The following is a 25,065-nucleotide window of genomic DNA, read 5'->3' on the forward strand; positions in this document are numbered from 1 at the left end:
ACATCCTCAGCAACTTGGAGGCTGCTGCTGAATTTCACTGCTCCAGAGGCTTGTTCAGCCTTCAGCTCTTCAGTGCAGGAATTCAGTGTCCCAGGGCTCATTAACATTCAGAACACCTTAACATGCCAAGTCTCTGGGAATCATTTGATTTTAATTTACAAATCCTTTGTGGTTAAGTAGATTTCAGTAGTGTATTCAAACTGAATACATGATATTTAAAAAGACAGCGAGAAAAGATTTTTTAGGTCCTGTTAGTTTTGTTTTCCTGTTAATTCATTGATATGTGCAATCTCCAATGGACACTGAATCCAAGTACCTCCTCATGCAGTTTGAATAGATATGAAAATCAAGACCCTTCATGGCTGACAATCCATCAGACTCTGTCCCTACCCCCAGCCCACCATTTCCCCCATCCAAGCCCTGGCACTCAGAGCAGCCTTGTGCAAATCTGAGCTCCCTCCAGCCCAGGCTGCACCTGCAGCTTTCAGCTCCCTGGCTCCAACTCCCACCTGCTTTCCTTGGAGAAGGAGCTGCCCGAGACACAGAGGGATGTTCATTTCTTGTCAGCCAAGAAAGCCAAGGGAAGGCACAGCTCCATCAAATGCAAAAGTCATTCTTCTCCCTGGCTCTGCCCCTGATCCCCACAGCCGGTCCTGGTTCCTTCATCCTTCCAGTGCCAGGGACTCTCTGGGACAAGGGAGCTCTGCTCTGGCTATGGAGGGAGGTCCAAGTGCCACCACTGGAGTGGGAACCACAACTCATCATGTTTGTGTCCTTTGGGGGTCAGGAACTGGTGAGACTCAGAGGCACAGAAAGTTTCTCTTCATGGCCAACAGACCATGGTTGAACAGGACACAATTTAATAACAATCTCACTCTTCCCTGAGCCATGTGCAACGTCCCAGCAGTGCCTGATGAGTGCACCATTCACAAGGGATTTCCATACTGAAAGGAATTTTAGACAAGAATGGTTCTGTGATAGATATAAAAACAATTAAGTTCTTGTATCAGGATGCTCATCCTGGAGTGGAGGCAAAACAGCTCCAGCAATTCCTGATTTGCAAAGCTGTCAGTGGTGGATGCAGAAGGGAGCTCAGGCTGCTCTTGGTGCTGAGGAAATGCTGAAACCAGCCTGACTCATTTCATCTCCTCTTGTCCTGGCTGATCTCCCCTCTTTCCCCTTCCACCCATTGGCTTTTGTCTCCCACCAGGCCCCCAGTGAAGAGCCTGGCTCTGTGTTCTCCATCCCTTCCTCGCTGGCACTGCCAGGCTGGGATGAGGAGCCCCTCAGCCTCCCCTGCTCTGGGCTGGACAAGCCCAGCTCCCTCAGCCTCTGCTCACAGCCCAAGGGCTCCAGCCCCACCTTGGAGGCCCTTCCCAGACCCTGCTCCAGCTGCCAGACATCTTTCCTGCCCTGGGCAACCCAACCCAGGCCACAGTGACCTGGATAATCCCCGTCCTTGATGTCCTGGTCACACAGCCCTGGCCCCTTGTCCCCATGTCAGGCTCTGGGGTGGATCCTGTGGAACATCCTTTGGTGGAGGCTGTGGCTACAGGTGGGCCGGGGGGATCCCGGGGGACAGGGACCCCGCTGGGCATGGACAGCATTGGACTTGTTGGGAGAAACTGTGAGGGGGAGCTGGGGCCGAGTGACCAACCCAGTGACCTGACACAGCCCTGCTGGGATGTCACACAGCCCCTCTGGGATGTCACAGCCTGCTCTGTGAGCTCACAGCCCCTTCTCTAATGTAACACAGGCAGTCTCTGATGTCACAGCCAACTCAGTGATGTCTTAGTCTTCTCTGGGATGTTAGACCTCTGCCCTGTGATGTCACAACTGGCTCTGTGATGTCACAGAGGCAGTCTATGATGTCACAGCTGCTCAATGACCTCACATGACCCACTCTGTGATGTCATATCCCACTCTGTGACCTCATGTTACCAGATGATCAATTGCCTACACCAGGTGAGCTGACACCTGGAGCTTGTTCTCCACATCCCCAGGCCTGTGGCAACCACACAAGGCCCATTGTGTGAGAAGGGGAACTGGAAGTTCAGCAGCCTCAGGGTCCTGCCAGCTCAGCCAGGCCCACTGGAACATTGGGGTCCACGACCACCAGGGACCACCAGAGAGACCCCCAGGACAGAAGAACGCATGGGTACAAGGGAGGGGCAATATGTTAATGATTTTGGGGAAATGATTATCATATGTATGTTTAGTCCAGGACAATCAATGAATATGTGAGCAAAATACAGAATATAAACAGAAACTTTCCTGTACTCAGCCTGCAGGGCTTTGGGAGGAGCTCTCCCCCGTGCATCCAGCTGAATAAAGAATGCTGCTTCTTAATGCTACACTGGGGTTAAGGAGTTTTCTGTTTCACTGAATCTTTGGTAACACTCCCACTGCCAAGGAAAGCTCTGTCTGCTGCTGTTCACAAACAGAGAAGGGCTGGGGGCAGATGTGGGGCTCAGAGGCTGCCTGGGGCACAGTGACCATGAAATAATCAAGTTTTCCATGTTCTGTGAAAGAAGGAGGGGCAGCAACAAAACTTCCACACTGGAATTAGGAAGGGCAGACTTTGGCCTGTTTAGGATGCAGATCTGGGGAGTGCCAAATTGGGTACTGATTTTTTAAGGGAAACACCCCTTAAAAACAAAGGGGTCCAGGAAGGACACACATTTCAAGAAGGTAATTTAAGGGGGAAGGAGCAGCCTGTCCCAGTGTGATAAAAGATGAGCTGGTAAGGACAATGACTGGCCTGGCTGCCCATGGAGCTTTAGTGGGAACTCCGGGGATAAAAGGACTGGCAACTCAGGAAGCATTTAAGGATTTTAATGGGTTATTCAGAAAGAAAAGTTGAGATGTGAAAGCTCAATTAGAACTTAACCTGGCGTCTTCTGTAAAAAAAAAGGTTTTTATTAAAAAAAAATTGTTGCAAAAGTAGGGAGAAGAAGAACCTCTACTATTTATTGGATGCAGTAGAGAATAGAGTAACTAAAGATAAGGAAAGGGCTGAGCTACTTAACACCTTGTTTGTCTCAATTTTCAATATTAGGACAGGTTTCCCTCAGGACAAGTGTTCTCCTGAGCTGGTAGATGGGCACAGGGAGCAGAACAGCCCCCTGGAATCCAGGAGGAAGCAGCTGCTGACCTGCTGAGCCACTCAGATGCTCACAGGTGTATGGGATCAGATGGGATCCATCCCAGGGGGATGAGGGAGCTGTGGATGAGCTCCCCAGGCTGCTCTCCATCATTTACCATCAGTCCTGGCTCAGCAGGGAGGGCCCAGAGCACTGGAGGTGCCAGTGTGAGCCCATCCCCAGGAAGGGCTGGAAGGAGGAGCTGGGGAACTCCAGGCCTGTCAGCCTGACCTGGGTGCCCGGCAAGGTTATGGAACAGATCACCTTGAGTGCCATCACAGGGCACCCACAGGATGGCCCAGGGATCAGAGCCAGCCAGCGTGGATTTAGGGTGGCAGGTCCTGCCTGACCAACCTGGTCTCCTTTTATGCCCAGGTGACCCAGCTGTGGATGTGGGAAAGGCTGTGGATGTTGTGTGCCTGGACTCCAGCAGAGCCTTTGACACTGTCTCTGACAGCATTCCCTGGAAAAGCTGCAGCCCACGGCTTGGGCAGGTTCCCTCCTGGCTGGGAGATTTAAGAGCTGGCTGGAGGCTGGGCCCAGAGAGTGGTGGGGATGGTGCTGCACCCAGCTGGTGTCCAGGCACTGGTGCTGTCCCCAGGGATCTGTGCTGGGCCCAGTCCTGTTTAATATCTTCACTGATGATCTGGGTGAGGGGATCGAGTGCAGCATTCACAAATTGCAGATGGCACCAAGCTGGGTGTGAGAGTGGATCTGCTGGAGGGCAGGACAAGAAGACACAGCCTTAAGCTGCACCAGGGGAGGCTCAGGCTGGACAATAGGAAGGAGTTCTTCACAGAAAGGGTGAGTGGGAACTGGAATGGGCTGGCCAGGACAGAGGTGGCAGAGTCACTGTCCCTCTCCAGTGGCACTTAGTGGCATGGTCTGGGTGACAAGGCAGTATTAGGGCATTGGTTGGACTTGATGATCCCAAAGGTCTTCTCCAGCCTATTTGATTCTGTCATTCTCTGATGATTGGGACACTCTGGGGGCCATTGTGACACTGCAGGGCCTCATGGAACTAAGAGGACCATGGTGACACTGTGCAGCCCCACAGAACCAGGGGTCCATTGCTGTGCTGTGGGGCCAAATGCACCCAGGGAGTGCCCCATGACACTCTGGGCCCTCGTGGAACCACAGAGGCCATTGTGACACTGCAGGGCCTCGTGTAACCAAGGGGTTTCACCATTTTGACACTGCAAAACTAAGGAGACCATTGGGAGACTGCAGGGCCCAGTGGAACCAAGGGGCCGTTCTGACACTGCGGGGCCTCATGGCACCAAGGGGACACTGTGACACTGCAGGATCCTGTGTAACCAAGGGGCCACTGTGACACGATGGGGCCTCAAGGGATCTGGAAGAACGTTGTGACACTGTGTGGCCTTGTGGACAAGGAGTCCATTGTGACACTGAGGGGACTTGTGGAACCACAGAGACCATGGTGACAGTGTGGGACCTCATGTGACCATGGGGCCATTGTGACACCCTGGGGCCCATGGAACCAAAGGGCCACTGTGAAACTGCAGCACCAACGAGAACATTGTGGCACTGTGAAGCCCCATGGAACCAAGGAGACCAGTGTGACAGTGCAGGGCCTGGTGTAACCAAGTGGCCATTGTGACACTGAGGGACCCCATGGAACCAAGGACATCTTTGCATATGACACCACACCGGGTATGAGTGTTGACCTGTAGGAGCAACAGAGGGCTCTGCACAGGGCCCTGGACAGGCTGGATCCAGGGTCCAAATCCAACAAGGTGAGGTTTAACAAGTCCCAGTGCCGGGCCCTGCACTTTGGCCACAACAACCCCTGCAGCGCTACAGGCTGGGGACAGAGTGGCTGGAGAGCAGCCAGGCAGAAAGGGACCTGCAGGGACTGATGGACAGCAGGCTGGACATGAGGCAGCAGTGTGCCCAGGTGGCCAAGAAGGCCAATGGCTCCTGGCCTGGCTCAGGAATGGTGTGGCCAGCAGGAGCAGAGCTGCTGTGCCAGCACTGATCTGCCCCCAGCTCTGCACACAGACATTGCTGCTGCAGCTCCAGAGAAGGGAACACAAGGGCATCTCTGCAGAAAACTTTGCTGGGAGATCCTTTACTTCCTTTAAATACAGAAAGAGCACAGCCCCTCATTGACACAGTCTGTGGTCACAGGGAAGGTGGAGAGAAACAAAATGAGAAATGGCACAAAGAATGACATTTCTTTGTGGACAATATGAAAAAACTAAAACAAAGGAAAGAAATCTCCAAAATGAAACCAACAAGAAGTATCAAAAACTAGTTTTATTACAAGTAATTTGCAGAAATTTTCCAGCAGTTTAATGTTTCTGAAAGCATCCAGTCATCAGTCTCCTCACTGCAGCCTTGAGCTCCTGGTTCCTCAGGCTGTAGATGAGGGGGTTCAGGGCTGGAGGCACCACAGAGTACAGAACTGACACTGCCAGATCCAGGGATGGGGATGAGATGGATGGCAGTTTCAGGTGAGCAAATATGGCACTGCTGAGGAACAGGGAGACCACGGCCAGGTGAGGGAGGCAGGTGGAAAAGGCTTTGTGCCGTCCCTGCTCAGAGGGGATCCTCAGCACGACTCTGAACATCTGCACATAGGAGAAAACCATGAACACAAAACAGCCAAATAGCAAGCAGGCACTAACTGCAACTAGCCCAAGTTCCCTGAGGTAGGAGTGTGAGCAGGAGAGCTTGAGGATCTGTGGGATTTCACAGAAAAACTGGCCCAGGGCATTGCCATGGCACAGGGGCAGAGAAAATGTATTGGCCGTGTGCAGCAGTGAATAGAGAAAGGCACTGGCCCAGGCAGCTGCTGCCACGTGGACACAAGCTCTGCTGCCCAGGAGGGTCCCGTAGTGCAGGGGTTTGCAGATGGACACGTAGCGGTCGTAGCACATGATGGTCAGGAGGAAAAACTCTGCTGAGATGAAGAACAGAAAGAAAAAGAGCTGTGCAGCACACCCAGTGTAGGAGATGTTGCTGGTGTCCCAGAGGGAATTGTGCATGGCTTTGGGGACAGTGGTGCAGATGGAGCCCAGGTCAGTGAGGGCCAGGTTGAGCAGGAAGAAGAACATGGGCGTGTGCAGGTGGTGGCCGCAGGCTACGGCGCTGATGATGAGGCCGTTGCCCAGGAGGGCAGCCAGGGAGATGCCCAGCAAGAGGCAGAAGTGCAGGAGCTGCAGCTGCCGCGTGTCTGCCAATGCCAGCAGGAGGAAGTGCCTGATGCAGCTGCTGTTGGACATTTGCTGGTGCCTTGGCATGGGGATCTGTAAGAAAAGTAATCATGGAATAGTTGGGTTTGGAGAGGACTTGAAATATCCCAGCACAGGCTGGGGGCACTTTCCCCCCACTGCCTGCCCAGGGCTCTGCTGCCTGGAGCTGTCCCTGCCAGCAGCTGCTTCCCTGTGCCCAGGGCTGGGCCCTGCCAGTGATGCCCGAGCCCAGCCCAGCCCTGGGGGCTCAGCTCTGCCCTGCAGAGCCCTCCCAGCTCAGGCACTGCCCAGGGGCAGCTCTGGCTCTGCAGGCTCTGATGGCAACGTCAGAGCAACCCTGAGGAGGCTGGAAAAGTAACACTGATGCTGCGTGTGAGGGGCCCTGTGCTGATTTCTGTCACTGCCTGGTTTATTAAGATGTCAGAGAAAATGTCTTTATTTTTTTCTCCCTGAACTGAGAGATGAAAATATATATGCCGATTCTCATCCCAGCAACGAAGAGCAGTACATTTAAAAAGCAGGATTTTCCCTCTTATGCATCCCCTGCCTTGCTGTTTCCCCTGTATAATCTACTTGGAAATGTGCTGCAGTTAAATGCCATGCTGGGAGCAGTCCTGAACAATGCAGCATCCTCCCCACACAAGGAGAACACTCCCAAGCCTCACCAGCTGTCTCCTGCCACCCAGATCTTGTCCCCCAGTGCTGGCAGCAGCTGCCAGGGCTGGCTGAGAGCTGTCCCTGGCAGGCAGCAGAGTCCCTGCCCCAGCACAGCGCCCTGGGCTGCAGGACCCTGCTCTGCAGGACAGCCCTGGGCACCCCTGGCTGCTCTGCACAAGAGACAAGCAGAGAATGTACTCACAGGCTCTGCAGGCATTGGCATGTTCCAGCTGCAGGAGATGGCTCCAGGAGCTGCAGCTGCACTGTCCTGCAGTCAGAGGTTCCTGTGCCAAGGGCTGGCAGTGATTGTGCCCCAGGCACTTCTCAGCCCCTTCCCAGCCCTGACTGATTGAAGCTCTCTGTGCCTCTGTGCTGTGCCCGGGCTGGCTGCAGGCAGTGCCCCAGCCCTGCTGGGCTGGCACAAGAGCTGCTCCTCAAGAGAAATGTGCTTTTGAAGCTCTTCTTGGTGAGCAGGAGCTGCCTCTGGGCCAGGAGCCCAGCCCAGCTCAGCAGCACAGAAACAGCACAAGGACTTTAATGAGCCTCTGGGGCTTTGTGCTCAGGCCCTGAACATCAGTCCCTGAGAGGCAGCTGAAGAAACCTCTCCAGAACTCCAAGGCAGAATCCAACTCCAAACTTTCTTGGACCTTTAATGGGTCCCAGAGAGGGAAACGACTGAGCAAGTGTCCCCAGCCCCCAGGCAGAGCAGAGAACTGCAGGCAGTGATGACAGGTGGGGACAAAGAGAAGCCAAGTCTTGGTGCCCTGGGGCACAGCAGGGTCTGTGCCAGCAAGGGCTGGGAGGAGACACCTTGTCCTGAGGCCCTGGGGCCTCCTGGCCCAGCCCCAGCCAGGCTGGGCACTGTCAGCCCCTTGTGCTGCCCTCAGCATCCCCCCCTAGCCCACATCCCAGTGGCCTCAAGGATCTGCTGCAAGGAGTCCCTGGGGAGCCTTGCTCAGCAATGGCCCTGGGGGCCCATCAGCCATGGCCTTGCAACCCTCCCAGGTGTAGGACCTTATGCTGAATGATTTTGGCTCTTGGTAAAAAGTGTGTTATCACTGTTAAAATAGGGCACTAGAAGGTCCAAATTCTACCTTTATTTCTAAAATATAGTTTTTAACAACTTCTCAGGAAAAGTGAGGGCCATTTAAAAAAACTATTATCTCTCGTATCATCTATATAGTGATGCATGAAGCCAGAGTTTTTGAACCAAGTAGAACATATTGGGACACTGAAATAAGGTCGATTTCCAGAAATGATCTGCAGCTGGAAGCTCCCACCACCCTCAACACACCAAACTCCAGGAAACCCAGCAATGTCTACAGACACCTAAACAAGAGCTGGGTTCAGAAAATCTGGTCCCAGTTGTGAATACAGACATCTCCTGAATATCTTCTCAGTGGGTTCTGAAAAGCTGACTTACCTACAGCTCCCACTGACTGGGAATCCCTGTCATTGAAAACCCTAAAAACCCACTGTTGCCTGAGTGCAGACTGCTGTGGTTCCTAATATGAAAATTCACTTTTGCATTTTTAATTTGAAAATATTCATCTTTGCTCCAGCCACATATGATGTAATTTGTGATTTTCAAGGACCTGTTGCTAAAAGGTAGAAATTAATAAGTTTTAATACATCCTTGTAATGACACCCTCTAAAAATGAGCCAAACTTCCAGGGCTCCAGAACATCCATTTAAGTTAAAGAGTTTTGTAAGTGAAAGTTTCACTATCTTCTAGGAAAATGAGGGAAGAGGAGAGCTTTCTGCTGGGAAGTTTCAGCTGAGTATGATCATGGCTCCTTTTATACACACCATAAATAGTTCATAATTTTGAAACCATCTATTTTTCCAATTAAGATGTCAATGAAAAAAAGAAATAAGCAATGGATCACACAGGGCTGGTCTTAAAAAGCCAACATCAACCTTAATTCTGTGTTGACACTTCATAGCTTATTTTCCAAATACCTAATTTCCCACCCTCACAGGATTAACATTTTCTTCAATTGTCACTGCAGCATAACATTAGTACAAAACAAGGATTTTTCTCATTACTTATATATCATGAGGTTCCCTCAATTTAGCTTGTGCTAAAATAATCCCAAAATTGACAAGGATGTTTCCCATCTATGCTCCTACTTCCACACTCAGCCCTGCAATGACTTCTGGGATAGTTTTGGGTACTGGATTTTGAAGGCATATAGTGATACTGCTTGAAGTATATCAGTTTCATTTTTAAATGTAATAAAAAGTAAGAGCCCTACAGTTTCCCATCAGAGTGCACTGCTTCAATCTCCTCACAGAGCTTTGCAACCAAAATTATGGGCTTTTTTTCCTCGGGAAAGGAAAAAGAATAGAACTTAAAATGCAACAATAAAAATCTAGCATAATAATGAATCTTAGCCTATTTTTTTCATTAAAGCAATGCAAAAGACTGAACAATAGCTGATGAAATTTCCTCTAGAAGAACCTCCTTGCACAATATAAGTATTACATCAGCTGTAAATTGAACTGCATAACTTCTAATGCATTAGGATAGATGGATTAGGAGACAGATATTAGAATATTTTCTCACAATACCTTTGAAGAAGAAAGAATAAAAGAAAGAAAAAAAAAGAAATTAAAGTGAGCCTCCGACAACTATCAATATTTCAAACTACAAACTAAGCTCCCTATAATCAATTTTAGTCCACTTCAAAAAAAAAGATAAAGAAATTTTAAAAAATTGTCTTAATACTTCTAATATATTCACATCCTGGATTATAAACACCAAAACTATGGAAACAAACCCATTCTATGTACTTGAGCAATTTTTATTTGCATATAGAATGTTAAACTTAAGCCTAAGTAATCAACTGTGATTTTCATTCAGCATACACAGACTTCCCTTTATGATGGCAGGAAGTTTTTCTTGGGGACACTGCTGGAGTTTTGGGGTTTTATTTGGAGTGAGAGGGATTGCTGATTTCAGAGGTGCTAAAAGAAAAGTGTATCACTATAAGGATATCGGCATTTTAACTCAGTTTCTCATTGCAAAATGAATATCCCTGTGACTGATACAAACTCCATGGATTTTAGAACACCAAGGGACCATGAAGATAAATATTTTGGAGAGCAGCAGAGAAGGTACAAGCTGAAGAGAAGGGTGCCTCCCTGTGGCAGACAGATACAGGAGAGGCCAGGCAAACTACTGAGCCTTAGTTCCAGTTTCTTTTTCCATCTTTTTTCCATATGGACTCAAGCAGCCATAGCATCAAATGTTCCTGGGAGCAAGCTCTCCTTTTTATGCTGTGAAAATCACCAGGGCAAAAACACACAGAGAAATAGAGGAAAAAATATACCTACAGAACATCCACAAAGGCAAAAGCCTCACAAGTGTTCCCAAATTTGGGAGTTTAAAGTTTAAAGCTTATGCTGTGTATTGATTTTTAATTAAAACTAATTTAATTACAGAAGCTTCTACCTTGACATCATCCGAATATAGACACAGGCACATTTTTACAAATTCAGATGATCTTTTTTTTTTTTTGCTGAGCACCAGTTAACATCTAATTTTTCTTGATGGTCCCTTTCCATTCTCTGCTTCTAAATCTTCCAAATCAGTTCCTTCTTTCCTGCAGAGTCCTACTCTTGTAAGGACTCCATAGTGCCTTTACTACAAGTTCCTTTTTCCTTATTTTTCCATACTTCCTGAAGCATGTCACTTTTAAAACTCACTCTAAAGTTATCACAGCACTAGTTGGCCTTCTGCCATTATTTAGGCCAAACCTAATCTAGCCAGTCAAATCTCTAGAAAAAACTGTATTTTTATCTGAATGAAGACTGCATCAGCAACAGTAAAGGTAATTATATTATCCAGATATTATCATCTCATACAGGTTGTTGAATTTGTTGAAGCATTTTCAGATGTTTCATCTTATTTCAGAAACAAATATTTTTGAGAGACATGTTATTTCAATTTTTTCTTTTCTTTTTTTTTTTTTTTTTTGTTTTTTAAGATCTTATTCTCTTTAGATTGTTTTTCCTTTCTTCACTGGTAGAGTGGAACGATGACAGAAAGAAATGGAGGAACTAAAATCAGAAACCAGCTACACCATGCCAATTTCTTGCTATCATTCTCTGCTTGCTTTTCCTGCACAGTCCTTTAATTATATCAGATACTATTAAAGATTCAGCACATGATTTTGAATTTTATTTGATACAGAAAATCACATATCATTGAAATTCAAACAGAAAGCAAAAATAGTTTGTCCTTATAAATTCAGGATAAGTACATAAAACACCTTCAAGGGGACTTGTGCATGCATGATGATACCAGTCCTTCACTTTGGGTAAAATAGGCATCTGTAAGATCAAGACAAAAGAAAAAAACAGCCATATTTTAGGAAGAATAAAATTATCCTTTTGCAATCTAAGTGAAAAATTTGGATTTAGGAGATGTAGGATCACTGCCTGGTTGCAGAGAACTTTTCCTGCAGTGGCTTTTCCTGCATATTACCCCAAGAGGAACTAAGATTGAATGTTAAATTCTTCACTACAATAGTAAAATAAACTTTCAATATTTAATGAAACCAATAAATAATAGATTGCAGTTGTCAACCTAAAACCATTTTAAAGACAGAATAATTATTATCCAAACACATTCAACTGAGCTAACAGGCTAAGTCAGGGGTTTTGGTTTTAAAATACACCAAAAAATCTTCAGCTATTTTTTCCTCTGTTCTAGAGCCTGCTGTAGGCAGATGAAACCTATCATGGTTATCATTGTATTCTGAATTAGTTTATTTGAAAATAATTTTGAAGTCAAGGTCTTGTGATGCTTTATGACCTCCTTTACTCTTCCTCTGAAATATTTTTGGATGGACTTAAAAGAGGGCTGCACATATGGTCTACCGGATTAAACAAGGAGGTAGGAAGGTCAGATTATTACCAGAATAATTTCTATTTCCTTTTGCATTGGCTGTGTACTACATGAGCTGTAAGCAAATGAGACTCCCCAAAATTTATAGTTCAGCTACACTTTGGATTGAAAATCAGACTGGGGAAAAAAGAGATTTTACAATAAGCAGAGAACAGGAATCACGATCAAAAACTGGAGATGAGCAGATGGTGATTAGAAATATCTTACCAAGAGCCTGAAATGCAGCTCTTCCTGCAGCATATACTTCACCTATTGTACTTATTTAAGTTAGTATTTCAGATTTTGAAATTTGTAATCACTTGATCAGGGAAAAGAGATTTTTTTTCTTCAGTCTCTCTCTACACAGCAGTGAAGCCAACCACTCAGTGGCCATTATACTGTACTCCTGCAACTGAAGGCAACACTCCACTGAAAGAGGCTGCACTGTTCCTTTGGTGATAGCCTGATTCCTCTTTAAGAAGTTTCTTGCTAAAATTTACTGCAAAGACCCTGTTACCTAGGGTGGTCTGTGATATATCCACAAAACAGAATCATTTAACAGCATTTAACATTATTGCATGTTCTGCAATAATCCTGGCAATGCTGATCTTTCAGAAACAATCCGTGTAGAATAAGGACACCTTCTCACTGAATTTTTAAACAAAACAAAGCACACACTCCCCAGGGGGGGAAAAAGGTGAGGAACTTTCTATTCTGCATTCTCCAATCATCTCTAAGAAAAGAGGATTAATAACTAGTTGCCTGTAGGCAAGTTGTAATAGAATTACCTACTAAAGGGCTTCTTCCCCTTCACCTTGCAAAACCCAGTTCTGCCTTGAGACAGCTTCTGTGTTTTGAAGGATATTTCAAAGGTCATCCAAAGTAATGACTGTGATAAATGCAAAGAAAATCAACTGCAATTAGTTCAGGGAAGGGTTTTCTTTCCTTAGTAGAAAGAAAACTTCAGGAAGTGCTTTTGTCCATCTCAGTAAGACTTTGACAGTAACATGTAACCTCAGTCCTTGACCCAGCAAGTCTGAGCTGCATTTAATTGGTCTGTCTGCAAAGCTATGAAAAATTTCTCTTTGTGTACTGTAAAATAAAATGCATATATTTCACACAGCTGGGAAACAATATCTACTATTCAGAGCTGCTGGCAGCACAACAGAGCACTTTCCTTGTTAAACTCTCTGAAACCATCCCCTTTTTTCCAGCCCTGCTTTTAGGTGCCCTGAAGAAGCCAAAAATATAAAAATCAACGAGTGGAAAGCATAATCATTGGAAAACTCAAAGGATATAAATCATTCTTAGGAGGAACACAGCATTTGGTGAAAATCATGAGAACCTTGCAGATTGTTGGGTTGGTTTGTGGAGCTGGGGAAGGACTTATCAGGAAAAAAACACTGAACAGCCACACTGAAACCAAATCCTCATCTCTGTCCTGTCCATCTCTATTTTTTTACTCTACTTACTGGTCTTCCTCAGCATCAAGCTACTCCCCCATAAATCCACAACTAGCAGCCATGTGGACTTTTATGAGATAAATCTCAGTATAACTGGGAACCCAGAGTTTTTTTTTTAAAAACTAAGCTTTTCAATACAGGATTGAATAAACATTCAAAGAGGAGGAATTTAAAGAGGAAGAGACAGAAGCTTTCTAATCTCTAATTCTCATGTCTGTCAATGTGAGTTACCATGGCAGTTTTAACACACATGGAGCTTGTGGCCATTTTTATGGCTGGAAACAGGATGGGCTGAGGTGTATCAATGTTACAGAATGAGTCAGCCAACAAATCCATGCCAGGAGATTCCCTTGTGGAGTAGCTACAGCAGTCATAAAGATGTAAGCAAAGGTAGCAACAGGACTTACTTCACTGCTGAGGTGCAGCTGCCCAAGGAGTTTTGCTGGCAACAAGATCTTAGTAATGGCAGGGAGGACTTCCCAGTTTCCACTTAATAGACCCAAAACTAGTAAAATTTATAGCACAGGCTGAGCCTGAGATGTATAAAAACATAGTCACTGAAAGTTTGCAAAGCACTGGTTAAAAGGAGAAAAGTGGTTTTTTAAAGAATGTCAATATTGATCAGAAATTCAGACTTTTCATTGATCCCATACTGACCCAGCAATAAAATGTCTGTTTTAAACATCACCACTTCATAGGTCTGAACAGAGTAACACAACTTCAACTTCTTCTAAGCATTCATTTGCAATCAAATGACAAACAAACAGGTAAATTGGGTGTGTCCTGTACAGAAAACACATGGAAGTGATGCACATCATATATAAATGAGATCTATTTTATTCTTCCAATTACCTTCAGATGCAGTGATAACTAACCAGAGAAAAGGTATTCCTGCATGCAAGCACTGTCAAGATGCAAGACCATTTTGAATATTTAAAGCAGCTCACAATTTTAAAGTCTCTGGCAGTAGAAAGACAGAGAAAAAAAAAAGGGAGAATTTTACTGCTAAGGGACCTGAACAATATTCTGACACAAGTCTCCTTGTTGCTTTTAACTAAAGCACAGAACAATAAAATGGTTACAGTAACAATTGGTAATCATTAGGCCCATTTTTCTTTAATCCTGAGCAGAAAAAGAACATTCCCTCAAGTATTTTTTGGGAGGGCACTGAACAACTGCTAAAACCACCCACTCCTGTTTCTGCCTAGATGAGTTTGGTGCTGTTCAGAGTTAAATGGTAAAGCATTAGCATTTACACAGTTTTATATCTTCAAGCATTGGTACAAACTGAAGGGATTTTTTTCAGCCTTTTGTAGGTGTGTGATAGTTACACAATGCAGAAATACAGGCTACTGAACACTAATTAAAAACAAACCCTTAAAATACATATTCCATTTGCTTTAGAGCATCAATTATAAAACCAGATGTTCGAGCCAGATGTCAAAGAATTATTTTTCATAAGCCACAGCTTATAGCCATGTAGCCTCCATTTATCATCTCAGATGGGAACATTTAATTTGACAGCACACATTTTGGTTAATAGCCAGTTTCAACATTAGCACTTGTTTTTGCAATTTTATGTAAAGGGATGCGATAAAACTGTCTATAATGAAAATTCTGTTATTTCAGTACCTCAGCATTTACAAATCATGTCTATCTGTGCACAAGCTGAAAATGTTTTACACACTTGTGAACGTCTGCAGCATGTCTCAGAGGCATAGTTCTTTCCACATGCCAGCTTATTTAATATATATCTACATGTAGGGTTTGCTCCTAGAAGCTCTGCTCCTCTTTCAAGACATTTATCTTAAGAGAACAGAAAATAAAACATCTTTGCTCCTGTGTTTCTTGAACATTACAAAACTTCACTGATTGCAGTGGATAACTTTGGTTAAAAAAAATATTGCATTCTGTTACTTTTGGTAGATGGTCTTAACAGAAATTTGGGCCTAGAGCTCTCATCACAGCATATATTTAGCAATACAAGTCCTGTCTTCTTGTGTATTTCTTGCATTTCTAGGTAAAATCTATGCCAGGTCTTCAGCTGCTGTCAGGCTGGCACAGATCCAGTGACTTCAGCACTGTATTTAAATTTCTTTTACATTTGACAGAAAAAAAAAATCTATCTGTTCTGAAGCCAGAAATAGTAAGGCAGGCATAACTGGCATACTTTAAAAATCTGCCAATAGATATCAATCCACCCTGATTTCACCCTAAAGGTGAACAGTTCCACTGCAAGGCTTCTACTGAGAAAAACTGGGTAATCATATCAAATTATGTGACAAATTTGGGAAAAGAGCAAATTAATGTCCTTTTTGACTAAAGCCAGGATTTAACTCTCCAGATAGTGGGAAGACACAAGTTCACTATTTCAACTGTGATATTTCAGGTTTGAATTATTTTGTCCAGACAGCAAAACAGATTTTTTGGCTGCCCATCACACGTTTTCAAACCCGGACGTTCATTTTAGAATAAAATCCTGAAGAAGAAGAAAAATCAAGATGTTTAATGCAGCCCTATCAGAAAGACATATTATATGTGCTGCCTATGCTTGTGAAAAATTAGAGAATGTGCCTTTTGATTGCTCCTATTCATAAATCAAAGAATGTAAGGAACCAATACATGAAGGGACTAAAGAGGAATAGACAGTATCATCTATCAAGAAATTCCTGCAAAAGGGAAATGGAGATGAGTCATAACACACCTTTAATTCTTCAATGGGAGGCATGCCTAGATCAGGCTCCAACTGCTAATAAGAAAAACCCAGTCTCTTAACTGCAGATTAATATAGAAATCATGTCCAACATCCTTTCATGCTGACATAAAAGAAACCATACCAGCCAGCTTTACTTTTCTATTAAGGAGGACTTCAAAATGTGCCCTAAACCAGGACACAGGGGTGCTGAACACCTGTGTTAACTCCTCTGTACACTTCAGAGGCAGAAATGTAGAAGGCCTGGGTGTAACCCTGCTCAAAGAGCTGATGAGGATAGGAGGGTTAAGATTCCTTCTGTGAAATAAATGTTTTCATTGGGCAGTTTTTTTGGCTTGTTTTTTTTGGGTTTTTTTTTGTTTGTTTTTGGTTTTTTGTTGTTGTTGTTGTTGTTTTTGCTTTTTGTTTTGTCTTGATTTTTTTTTCCTGTCTCAGAGATTGGAAGTTCCACCTATTAGAATTGGTGGAACATCAGTCTTATTCCTTCTGGTGAGTAGGCAAGCAAAACAAAAACAAGCATATTAAAATAAGCTAGTAAATCAGAACATACTTATGACTTCTCTTTTCAGTTCCTGAAAATAAAACAATATTGAAACATCAGAGTTACTCACACACTGAAAATTTTGATTTTTCAGAAATCAGTAGCAGTAAAGTCAGCTCAAGTCTTTTGAGAAAGTCACAGTTCCTTTCATGATTTTGGATATTTGTATACAAATACAACATGAAGAGGCTGAATTCATTACTCAACTTGTGATACACACAAAATACTTTTCAGACCCAGGAAAAAGCCTGTATACAGTAATTGTAACTATTGGTTTTAGTTGTTATGGTCTGGCAAAAGGCTTTCAGTGCTCTCATATCTGCTAGCATCACAGGAGAAGGGCATTGCAGCTTAATTAACTTGTCAACAATGCAGAGGCAATGAGAAACTAACGTTCTACCCTTTCACATAGATCAAGCATGTTCAACAGCTCTAACATTCAAATCATTAGCCACAAAAAATGTTGTTTTTCCAGTCACCGACGTCCGTGTTTTTATTTCAGCAGCCATAACACTCTAATGGCTAAATGGGTTTGCTTTCCCAGAGTGTCTGGGAAATGATTTTGCTAATCTCAGTTCACAAACTCATTAGCAAACTGAATTCCAGCATCTTTTCCAGTGTCTAGCCTGAATATCAAGTTTCAGTCACCTTTCACTACTCCTTATTTATGTAATTCTTTATTAAGCCTGCATTTTACAGCCTTTTTTTTACAACTTGGGCATATTAAGTAACAAGGTTCTGGATAACTGGAAAAAAATCAGCAGCAGCTTGGGAGGTATCTCAGATTTGGGATGGAGGTGTAAAATCATTTACAGAGCAGCAATGTACACAAGGCTGATGCAATTCATGTGGCTGCTGCTGCATGCAATCCATTGTACACAGGAAGATGTGTTACCCTTCTTCCCATCTCACCTTAGCCCAGGAATTCTTTTCTAAGGAATAACTGTTCAAGGACAATATCAAATTGCCACATCAAGGCAACCAGCACAGGAGCTAAATAATCTGCCCTTGTGAAGCACTGCAGATGTTTGAAACACCGTGCAGATAATTTAGGGAGACACAACTCCCTAAACCTTCAGCATCCCTTCCAAGGCAGGCAGGCAGAAGGGGATGCACTGCAAGCACAGTCATGTGGCAGCCAAAGGAGTAGCCCAGGCACAAGAAAACAGAGATAAACTCCTCCCACAGGACAAGGAACAAGAGCACAGTAGATAAGAGCACAAGAGATAAATGGAAAATTACAATTAGGGAATGGGGGGAAAAGAAGGCTTTTACAGAAAGAATAGTCACACCCTGGAACAAGCTGCTTTGCTGTGGGATCTCCATCCTTGGAGCTATTTAAGGATTGCTTGGGAAAGGCCCCAGCACATCAACTGACTTCTAAGTTGCATTTACAATGCAGAAAGCTCTGCTGTGACTGCCTTGGAGCAGCCAACTTCCCCTCCCAGCCTAGATTGTTCCTTGATTTGATCTCACTTTCCACCCCACATTCAAGATTCCACAATTTGGGAACAGAAAAGGGAAACCTCAGCAGTGGAAAGGGGAGGCACATTTTCTGCCACAGAGGCTGAGCAAGGCAGAAGCAGCTTCAGCAGCACACCCAAAATTCTTTTTCCTTTTTAATGCTTGCTCTAACCTCTACCCCCTTAGAAAAAAGACAGCATGTACTAAAATCATAAACTTTATCCCTAATTTCATCTCCTCAAACAGTATTTTTCTGGAAGGGGCTACAACATGCTCAGTTTTCCATGGAATTTTCAAGGGCAACGACCTCCCTGCAAACTTGAAGAATGTCTGCAGCTGGAGGTATGCTGGATCCAGGAAGCCTTTCATATTCTACCCTAAATCCATCACAGTGGATATAGCATTTTAGAAAATTGCTAACTTTTGAAAATAGACTTTTGCCAATTAAATGTCTGGCCTGTGCTACAGCTATTAGCTGAAGATGTCTGCATTTTCTTTTTGCTCCTTCAAAATCTCATTCTTTCTTAAAATTTCAAATTATCTACCAAAATAACAAAAATTTTCAATTGTCCTAAAGAACTATCTAATTTCAATTTTACTGCTGCAGTAAAATTAACAATTCCAACCAAGCATTTCCCCTACAGTTCACAAGAAAGTTAGAATTGCATTTAAACTGTAAAAATAGTTTGCATCATATCAACCAATCTTATTAAACTAAGTAGCAAGGTTTTCTATCACATCAATGTCTATTAAAGTCCCAAAAAGAAGGGGGATTCCTAAATATTTAAAAATTGAAAAAAACATAGGACTTTGTTTCATTTCCAGCTTCTAGAAGAAACTGCACAATGAACTTTAAGATACTTCACGTTGTTTCATTTTGGCTCTAACACTATTTCATGAGTTTGTGGTGTGCTTGCTCAAGTGTAACTTCAAGAAATTTAAATCAAACACAGTAATGCAAACTGATAAACTGCAGAGTTAAAAATAGTTCATAAATTCTCACTTGCACAGAGATGGTATTCAGAAAGTTATTTCCACTTCTAATTATCACAAGCAAACAGCTGGCATGTAAAATGGTTAGTTAGTGACTAAAAGTATGCACAGACCTGTTATTTAAATTTATTTCAGAATGGAAATGGGCTCTTGGAATGAAGAAGACCTATAACTAATTGATTTATACACTCTAATTTGTTTATTTCAGTTAAAACATAAACATTTTGCATATTCCTGAAAGACCTGGCAAGGAAAGTAACTGAGAACTAATGATGTTTCTTGCTTGAGTATTTTATCATTGTTCATTTTTATTACTGCCTTTTTTTTTCCTACTGGATACATGAAATATGCAAAAGTTCCTGTTATTGTAATACAGAAGCATAAACAGAGGAATTTGGCTTCTCCCTGAATCCATTGCAAAGGAAAATAAAACAGAATTTTACCTATTGTCAGAGTTAGGCATGGCTGTATTTTTTCAAAACTACATTAACTGCAGACCATATATGTGGGAATTCAGGTCAAATCTCACTCTGCCCATCCACTTTTCTTTCTGTCACACAAACTCCCTTTATTTTCTCCTGCCATTTCCCAGGCTTTCTTGACACTTGGAGCAGCACCACTGAGGGGCTGGGAGGGATTAGCCCAACCTATAACAGTGCTCCATCACAAAAATGGGCATTGTTCTAAGAACCCCTTAATGAGTAATTAACAGTACATAACCTGCAACTTGAAGTAATTATTTCCCAACATTTTAAGTTGAATTAAAAATATTTAGGTTTCTTAATACCAAGAGGGCTTGTTTTGAATAAATACCACTCTCTTTAGTCCCATTTTGGTTCATTTTTATTTCAGTTTTTTGCTTTCATTTTGCTGGTACTTGGAAAAAATCCCAACATTTTAAAGCTTATAAAGCAAAAGGCAATGGTATGCCAACATCATTCACAAAGCAACCCTTCTGCAAGACTGGTCCCACTGTTTAAGGGTTACAGAGCAAATAAACATTTTTAAACTGCAATCCAACTGTAAATATGTCTTTCTCAGTGCAGCCTGACAGTAGGTGCTGATCTTTGTATGTATATGCATAAACATTCATATAAAACTCAGAGGGAACAGCACTAAAAACATTGGGAAGATGACTAAAAGCATTGGGAAGATTCAGTAAACCTAGAGAGAATCACAAAAATCTTTTTCTAATGTCTTCAAATTCAGAAGCCAGACAAAACTGGAAGTGGCCATGTTCAATTTTTGCATAATTCTTATTTCACGTTAAGAGGATAAATTCGAGTCTAATCATTAATCTGAATCTCTCAAGAACACACCAAGCCTAAACACAGAAAGAAAACCATGCTGAGGGAGTGGCCTGAAGTTGTGTCAGGGCAAGTTTAGGGTGGATATTGAAAAAAGGTTCTCTCCCCAGAGGGTGGCAGGGCACTGAACAGGCTCCCCAGGGCAGTGGTCACCAATCTGATCGATCTTAAGGAATGTTTGGACAATGCTCTCAAGCACATGGTGGGATTCTTGGGGTGTCCTGCACAGGGCCAGGAGCTGCACTCCATGATCCCTTTGGGTCCCTTCCAGCTCTGGATATCCTGTCATTCTGTGCAGCCTCTGGGATGAACAGCAGCAGCAAGTTCCTGTATCCCTCTGAGGGGCACTGTGACTGAACACAAAATCTGAGGGCACTGCACCTATTGCACAGGCCAGAAGGGACAATCCAACCCTCCTTGGATTATAAGGACTTCTTACACCACCCATCTTCCTTATACCACCCATCCTGACCTTCACCCAGGCACACAAGCACTGAACTTTGCACCTTGTTACTACGAGGGAAGGTTGGTGGTGGTGCGTGTGATGCTGCCAGCAAAAGAATGATGCTGATAGGCTCAATAAGGAGTGAAAATCTTGATCTTTAAGGAAAAACACAATCCTGAATACTTAAAATTGGTTCAGAAGCTTCATTTGAGACTGTAGGTAGTACTCTGATTTTCCTTTAAGGAGGCTGACCCAAGCAATATGCCTGATGTATCATGGAACAACTCTGAGTTATTTTAAAGAATAAATGAATCAATTAACTGGACTCTTAGAGCTGGCAAAAGAATGAGCTAGAACTGGTTAGTATGACAATGCTCAATTGCTTAATAATTAAAAAATATATATATTATAACTGTGCTTAAACTTTTATATCTAGAGGGTTTTGGTATCCCAAAAGTAGAAAAAGAGCAGTTAAAATTCTGGGGTTTTTTTAGGCAGACCACAATCAAAGCAAACACCCAAACCTAGCCTCAATGCCCTCAGATTTAAGAGCTTACATCCTGAATCCTGCTGGTCCCATGACAATCCCAATTCAGATCTCTCCAAGGAGAAAAGTGAGGCACTAGGAGCCCCCAGCCTCCAACAATCCCTTTCACACATTGCAGCTTCACTTTTTGATGATTCTGAGCAGACACGTCCCTAAACCATGACCTCTTCCAAAATTTCAAAGCACTTCTAGAAAAATTTCAAGATTCCTGCACAATTACCTTCATTTACAAAATTCAAGATCCTTTATGCTTCCGTGCACCACCAATGACAATACTCAGATAATAAAAACCACGTTCCCAGCTCCCCAGTGGCTGGTTTTTCATGTGAACCATAAATAGAGAATATTAAAAGGAAAAAAAAACAACTGAAGATCATATAAATTTGGAGAAACCTGCAGGATAATGAGAGCAATATCAATTTTTTTGACTACAAATTCCACTAAATAATACACATTGTATACAAACATGGAGAGAGACATGAAATGAAAGAAAGACTTTTTTTTTTAAAAAGTACAGCTTAGTGTTGGTTCTCTTTTTCCAAAGAAAGATTCACTTCTTGAAAGCTGTGAGAGATGTCTGATTTCTCACCCATTTACAGATCTAGCTTTGAATTTTTATGTGTTAGACAGTTTCTTTGGTTTCTCTAACTTTTCTGTAACTTTCACACACACAGGAAAAAAATTAGTTCCCCCAAACAACGACTTCAAACAACTTTGCAAGCACTCAATACACTCTGCACAAAGTACAGACAGACATGGTCAGACTTCCATTTCTCCACAGTTCCACCCCAGATCAGAAAAAACATACACTGAAGTCTGTCAAAGTTTCATCTGAGTTGAAGTTTGCAAAAGTCATCAGATATTAAAAGATATTTAAAAGTCACATGCAGTACACAGCCACTTAAACATTTCTTAAATTAATTATTATGTGGAAGATTGCTGATATATTCACTTGATCTTATTTAAGTTAACCAAAACTCCAATGCACAGATTGTATGCTATAACATGTATAATTGAAAATATTTCTGAAAAACCTCTGAAATAATGACCATTTCATCCAGTTTTAAAATGCTTTCACCAAAATGTGCACCATGTCTTTGGCTAACCACAACAGTTAAAAGGCATAAAGCAAGAGGGAATTTTTTTATGACCTATGTGCCCATGAAACAAAAGTGCAAAACATCTGGAACAAGCTGGATTCTATCTGAACCTGGAGTTTGGATAAACCCCTCAAAGTAAGTGAAGGCATATGAAAATCATGGACCTAAAAGCAGTCCATACTCTGAAATTTTCGAAAATTTTAACATTAAGAGCTGCATTACAGTCACATACACTTCTTAAAATTCAACAGTCTATGATAAAAAGATGGTTTTACACTAAGAAAATGTACTCTTCATGACAAAACCACGAGTGTTTCAGGCACCATATTCTTTGGCTGTGGGTGCCTGTCCTTTAGCTGTCCTAACGTTTGTCCCAGCCACCTTCCCCAAACTCCTACCCCATCATCACCATCACACAGAGACAGCCCAGTTGTCCACTGGTAAACAGATATTTAGACATATTTAGACAATACGAGGAGAAAGGCCAGTACACATCCTGGGGCTCTCATTTACCGTTTTACCACTTCCATGTGAAATTTAATATGATGATGATTTCCATTTTTAGAGGGCAATTTTCTGAACTGCTATGGAGATCTGAATCATCTGTAAATAATGATGCCTTTAGCATAGCATTAGCTATCTTCTCTGCAGCACTAAGCTTTGTTCTTGCCCTAATGACTTCTCAGCCATAGTTTTCACTGACTCTGATAATACTAAATTTAGATCACCACAGATACTTTTTATTATATTCTCTGGAATCTTTGCATTACAACCATTGCCTTACATTAGCTGAAATTTTTTACCTGCATTCCCTTATTACCAAAGCTCTTTTTCCCAGAGTGCTCTAACATCAAATTATGTGAGCTAATAGATAAGAAAAAAACCCTTTTTTTTAGATGCTCACATGAATATAGTCATATTGTCAAATAGCTTTAACCTACTTTCATCCATATATGTTTTTCAAAAAGCAACAAAAATGGGATAGCTTAGTCTTCATTATCATACAGGATTACACACTTACATAAAACTGATCTTTATTTTAGACTGGAAAAGAAAAAACAAAAAACAAAAAACAAAAAACCAAAAAAAAAACCAAAAAAAACCCCAACCCAAAAAAAACCCACAAGAAAAACCCCAGCAACAGCAACAAACTGACCTGGGAATAAGAAAACATTGAAAACTAAAAATACCCCATAGGCAAATGCAGTGATCCTCAGGAGTTTTTGATACATATTAAATTGTTAAAAACATAACAAAAGATTGACCAAAACATTGTTTCCAATTTTTGGAATGATGTCAGATGCAAAGAGCACTGAACTCAAAGCTTCTTTTTAACCAAAGGGCTCTGAATTAGAGTCTAAGTAAAAACCTGCTTTGACTTCAGTTTCATGTTCTTTTGTACATTTAAGCTAATCAACAACCACAAGTCTTTGATAATGACAGTTAGGAATGACTGATTTTTAGGAAACATCTGTGTCCCTTCCTAAACATACCACAGTAAAAGAGCTACTTTTCAACTTGGTCTAACTGGACAAGTTTTTGAGAAAATTAAGCCATACAGGCCCAACATGGAATTCCCTTAACATGAGAGGCCTACAACTAAGCAAAGACCTCAGACTTGACAAGTTCCACTGGGTTTTATGGGGGGACCAATCATCACTGATGACCTGTACTAAGACCTAAGCCTACTCAACCCATCCATCTGCTGATGGAGCTGTTCCCATTTCTGCTCCTCCCACTACAGCCGTGCCTGACATGGACAGAGTCCCTGCCAGCGCCCACAAGGACACCTTCCCTAAGCGAGGGGAATGGAGCCCGCAGAGATTCCTGATTGTGACACCAGAGGGACTGGAGTGACATCACCAGCCAGGCCTGAGGTACATCAGTTGTTGTGCATCAACACACCTTGCAGTTGAGGAGTGGATTGCTGAGAAGGAGCTTGCCCAAGGCTACTGAGCGAGTTTTGGTGCCTCTGAGGCGGTTCATAGGCGTCTCTCTTCACTCAAGGAAGGATCGGCACATTTTGTCAGGAGGATAAAGGCCTGCGGTGCTGCGGCACACATCCAACAGGCATTCCTCCGTAGCCACGATGGTGCAGCAGAGAGCTGCTGAGAAGCGTTCTCCTGGCAAGGAGCGAGGTGAGAGCCAAGTCTCCCTCCCCACAGCTGCCCATGGCTGGCAGAGGGGGAGCAGCCAAGAGCAGCAGATAGGGGAGGCAGGAGCTCTGCAGAATCAGCCCAGAGTGGAGGCCCTCCTCTGACGGGCCAGGCTGGGCTGTGGCCTCTGGCACTTGCAGGCCCTTAAGGCAACCCAGCAGGGCCTTGGGGACAATGCTGCAGGGACATTTCCCGAGTCCTGTGAGGTGCTCACACCACCTCCCCTCTCTCTCTCTCTCCCCAATGCACTCTGTGTCACCGGGCAGAGGCAGACGCAAAGAGAAGCGGCCGCCTCTCCGTACAGCCCAGGCCGGAGCAGAGCCGCCGCCGCTCATGGAGACAGTGGGCCCAAGACTCGGGCAGCCAGATGGGAAAACCCATCCGGCTCAACCGTGTGCCCCTGCTCTGTGCTGCGATCAGCCGC

The 25,065-nt window shown here is 43.3% G+C and overlaps 2 protein-coding genes across 2 annotated transcripts in view; one reads left to right on the forward strand and one right to left on the reverse strand.

The window, feature by feature from the left end:
• Window positions 1-25,065, forward strand: part of LOC143693004 (uncharacterized) — a 680,702-nt gene that overhangs the window by 113,396 nt on the left and 542,241 nt on the right. The window lies entirely within an intron of this gene.
• Window positions 5,459-6,046, reverse strand: LOC143692992 (olfactory receptor 14J1-like). Its single transcript, XM_077173075.1, has one exon. The coding sequence runs from the start codon at window positions 6,044-6,046 to the stop codon at window positions 5,459-5,461; it is 588 nt and encodes a 195-aa protein (XP_077029190.1).

The sequence above is a fragment of the Agelaius phoeniceus genome, unplaced genomic scaffold (assembly GCF_051311805.1).
Source record: "Agelaius phoeniceus isolate bAgePho1 unplaced genomic scaffold, bAgePho1.hap1 Scaffold_113, whole genome shotgun sequence".
Taxonomy (NCBI): Eukaryota; Metazoa; Chordata; class Aves; order Passeriformes; family Icteridae; genus Agelaius; species Agelaius phoeniceus.

Bases quoted from the DNA above. Each gene is read 5' to 3' on its own strand.
- LOC143692992 (XM_077173075.1), bottom strand. From the start codon at position 6,046: ATGTGCTACGACCGCTACGTGTCCATCTGCAAACCCCTGCACTACGGG.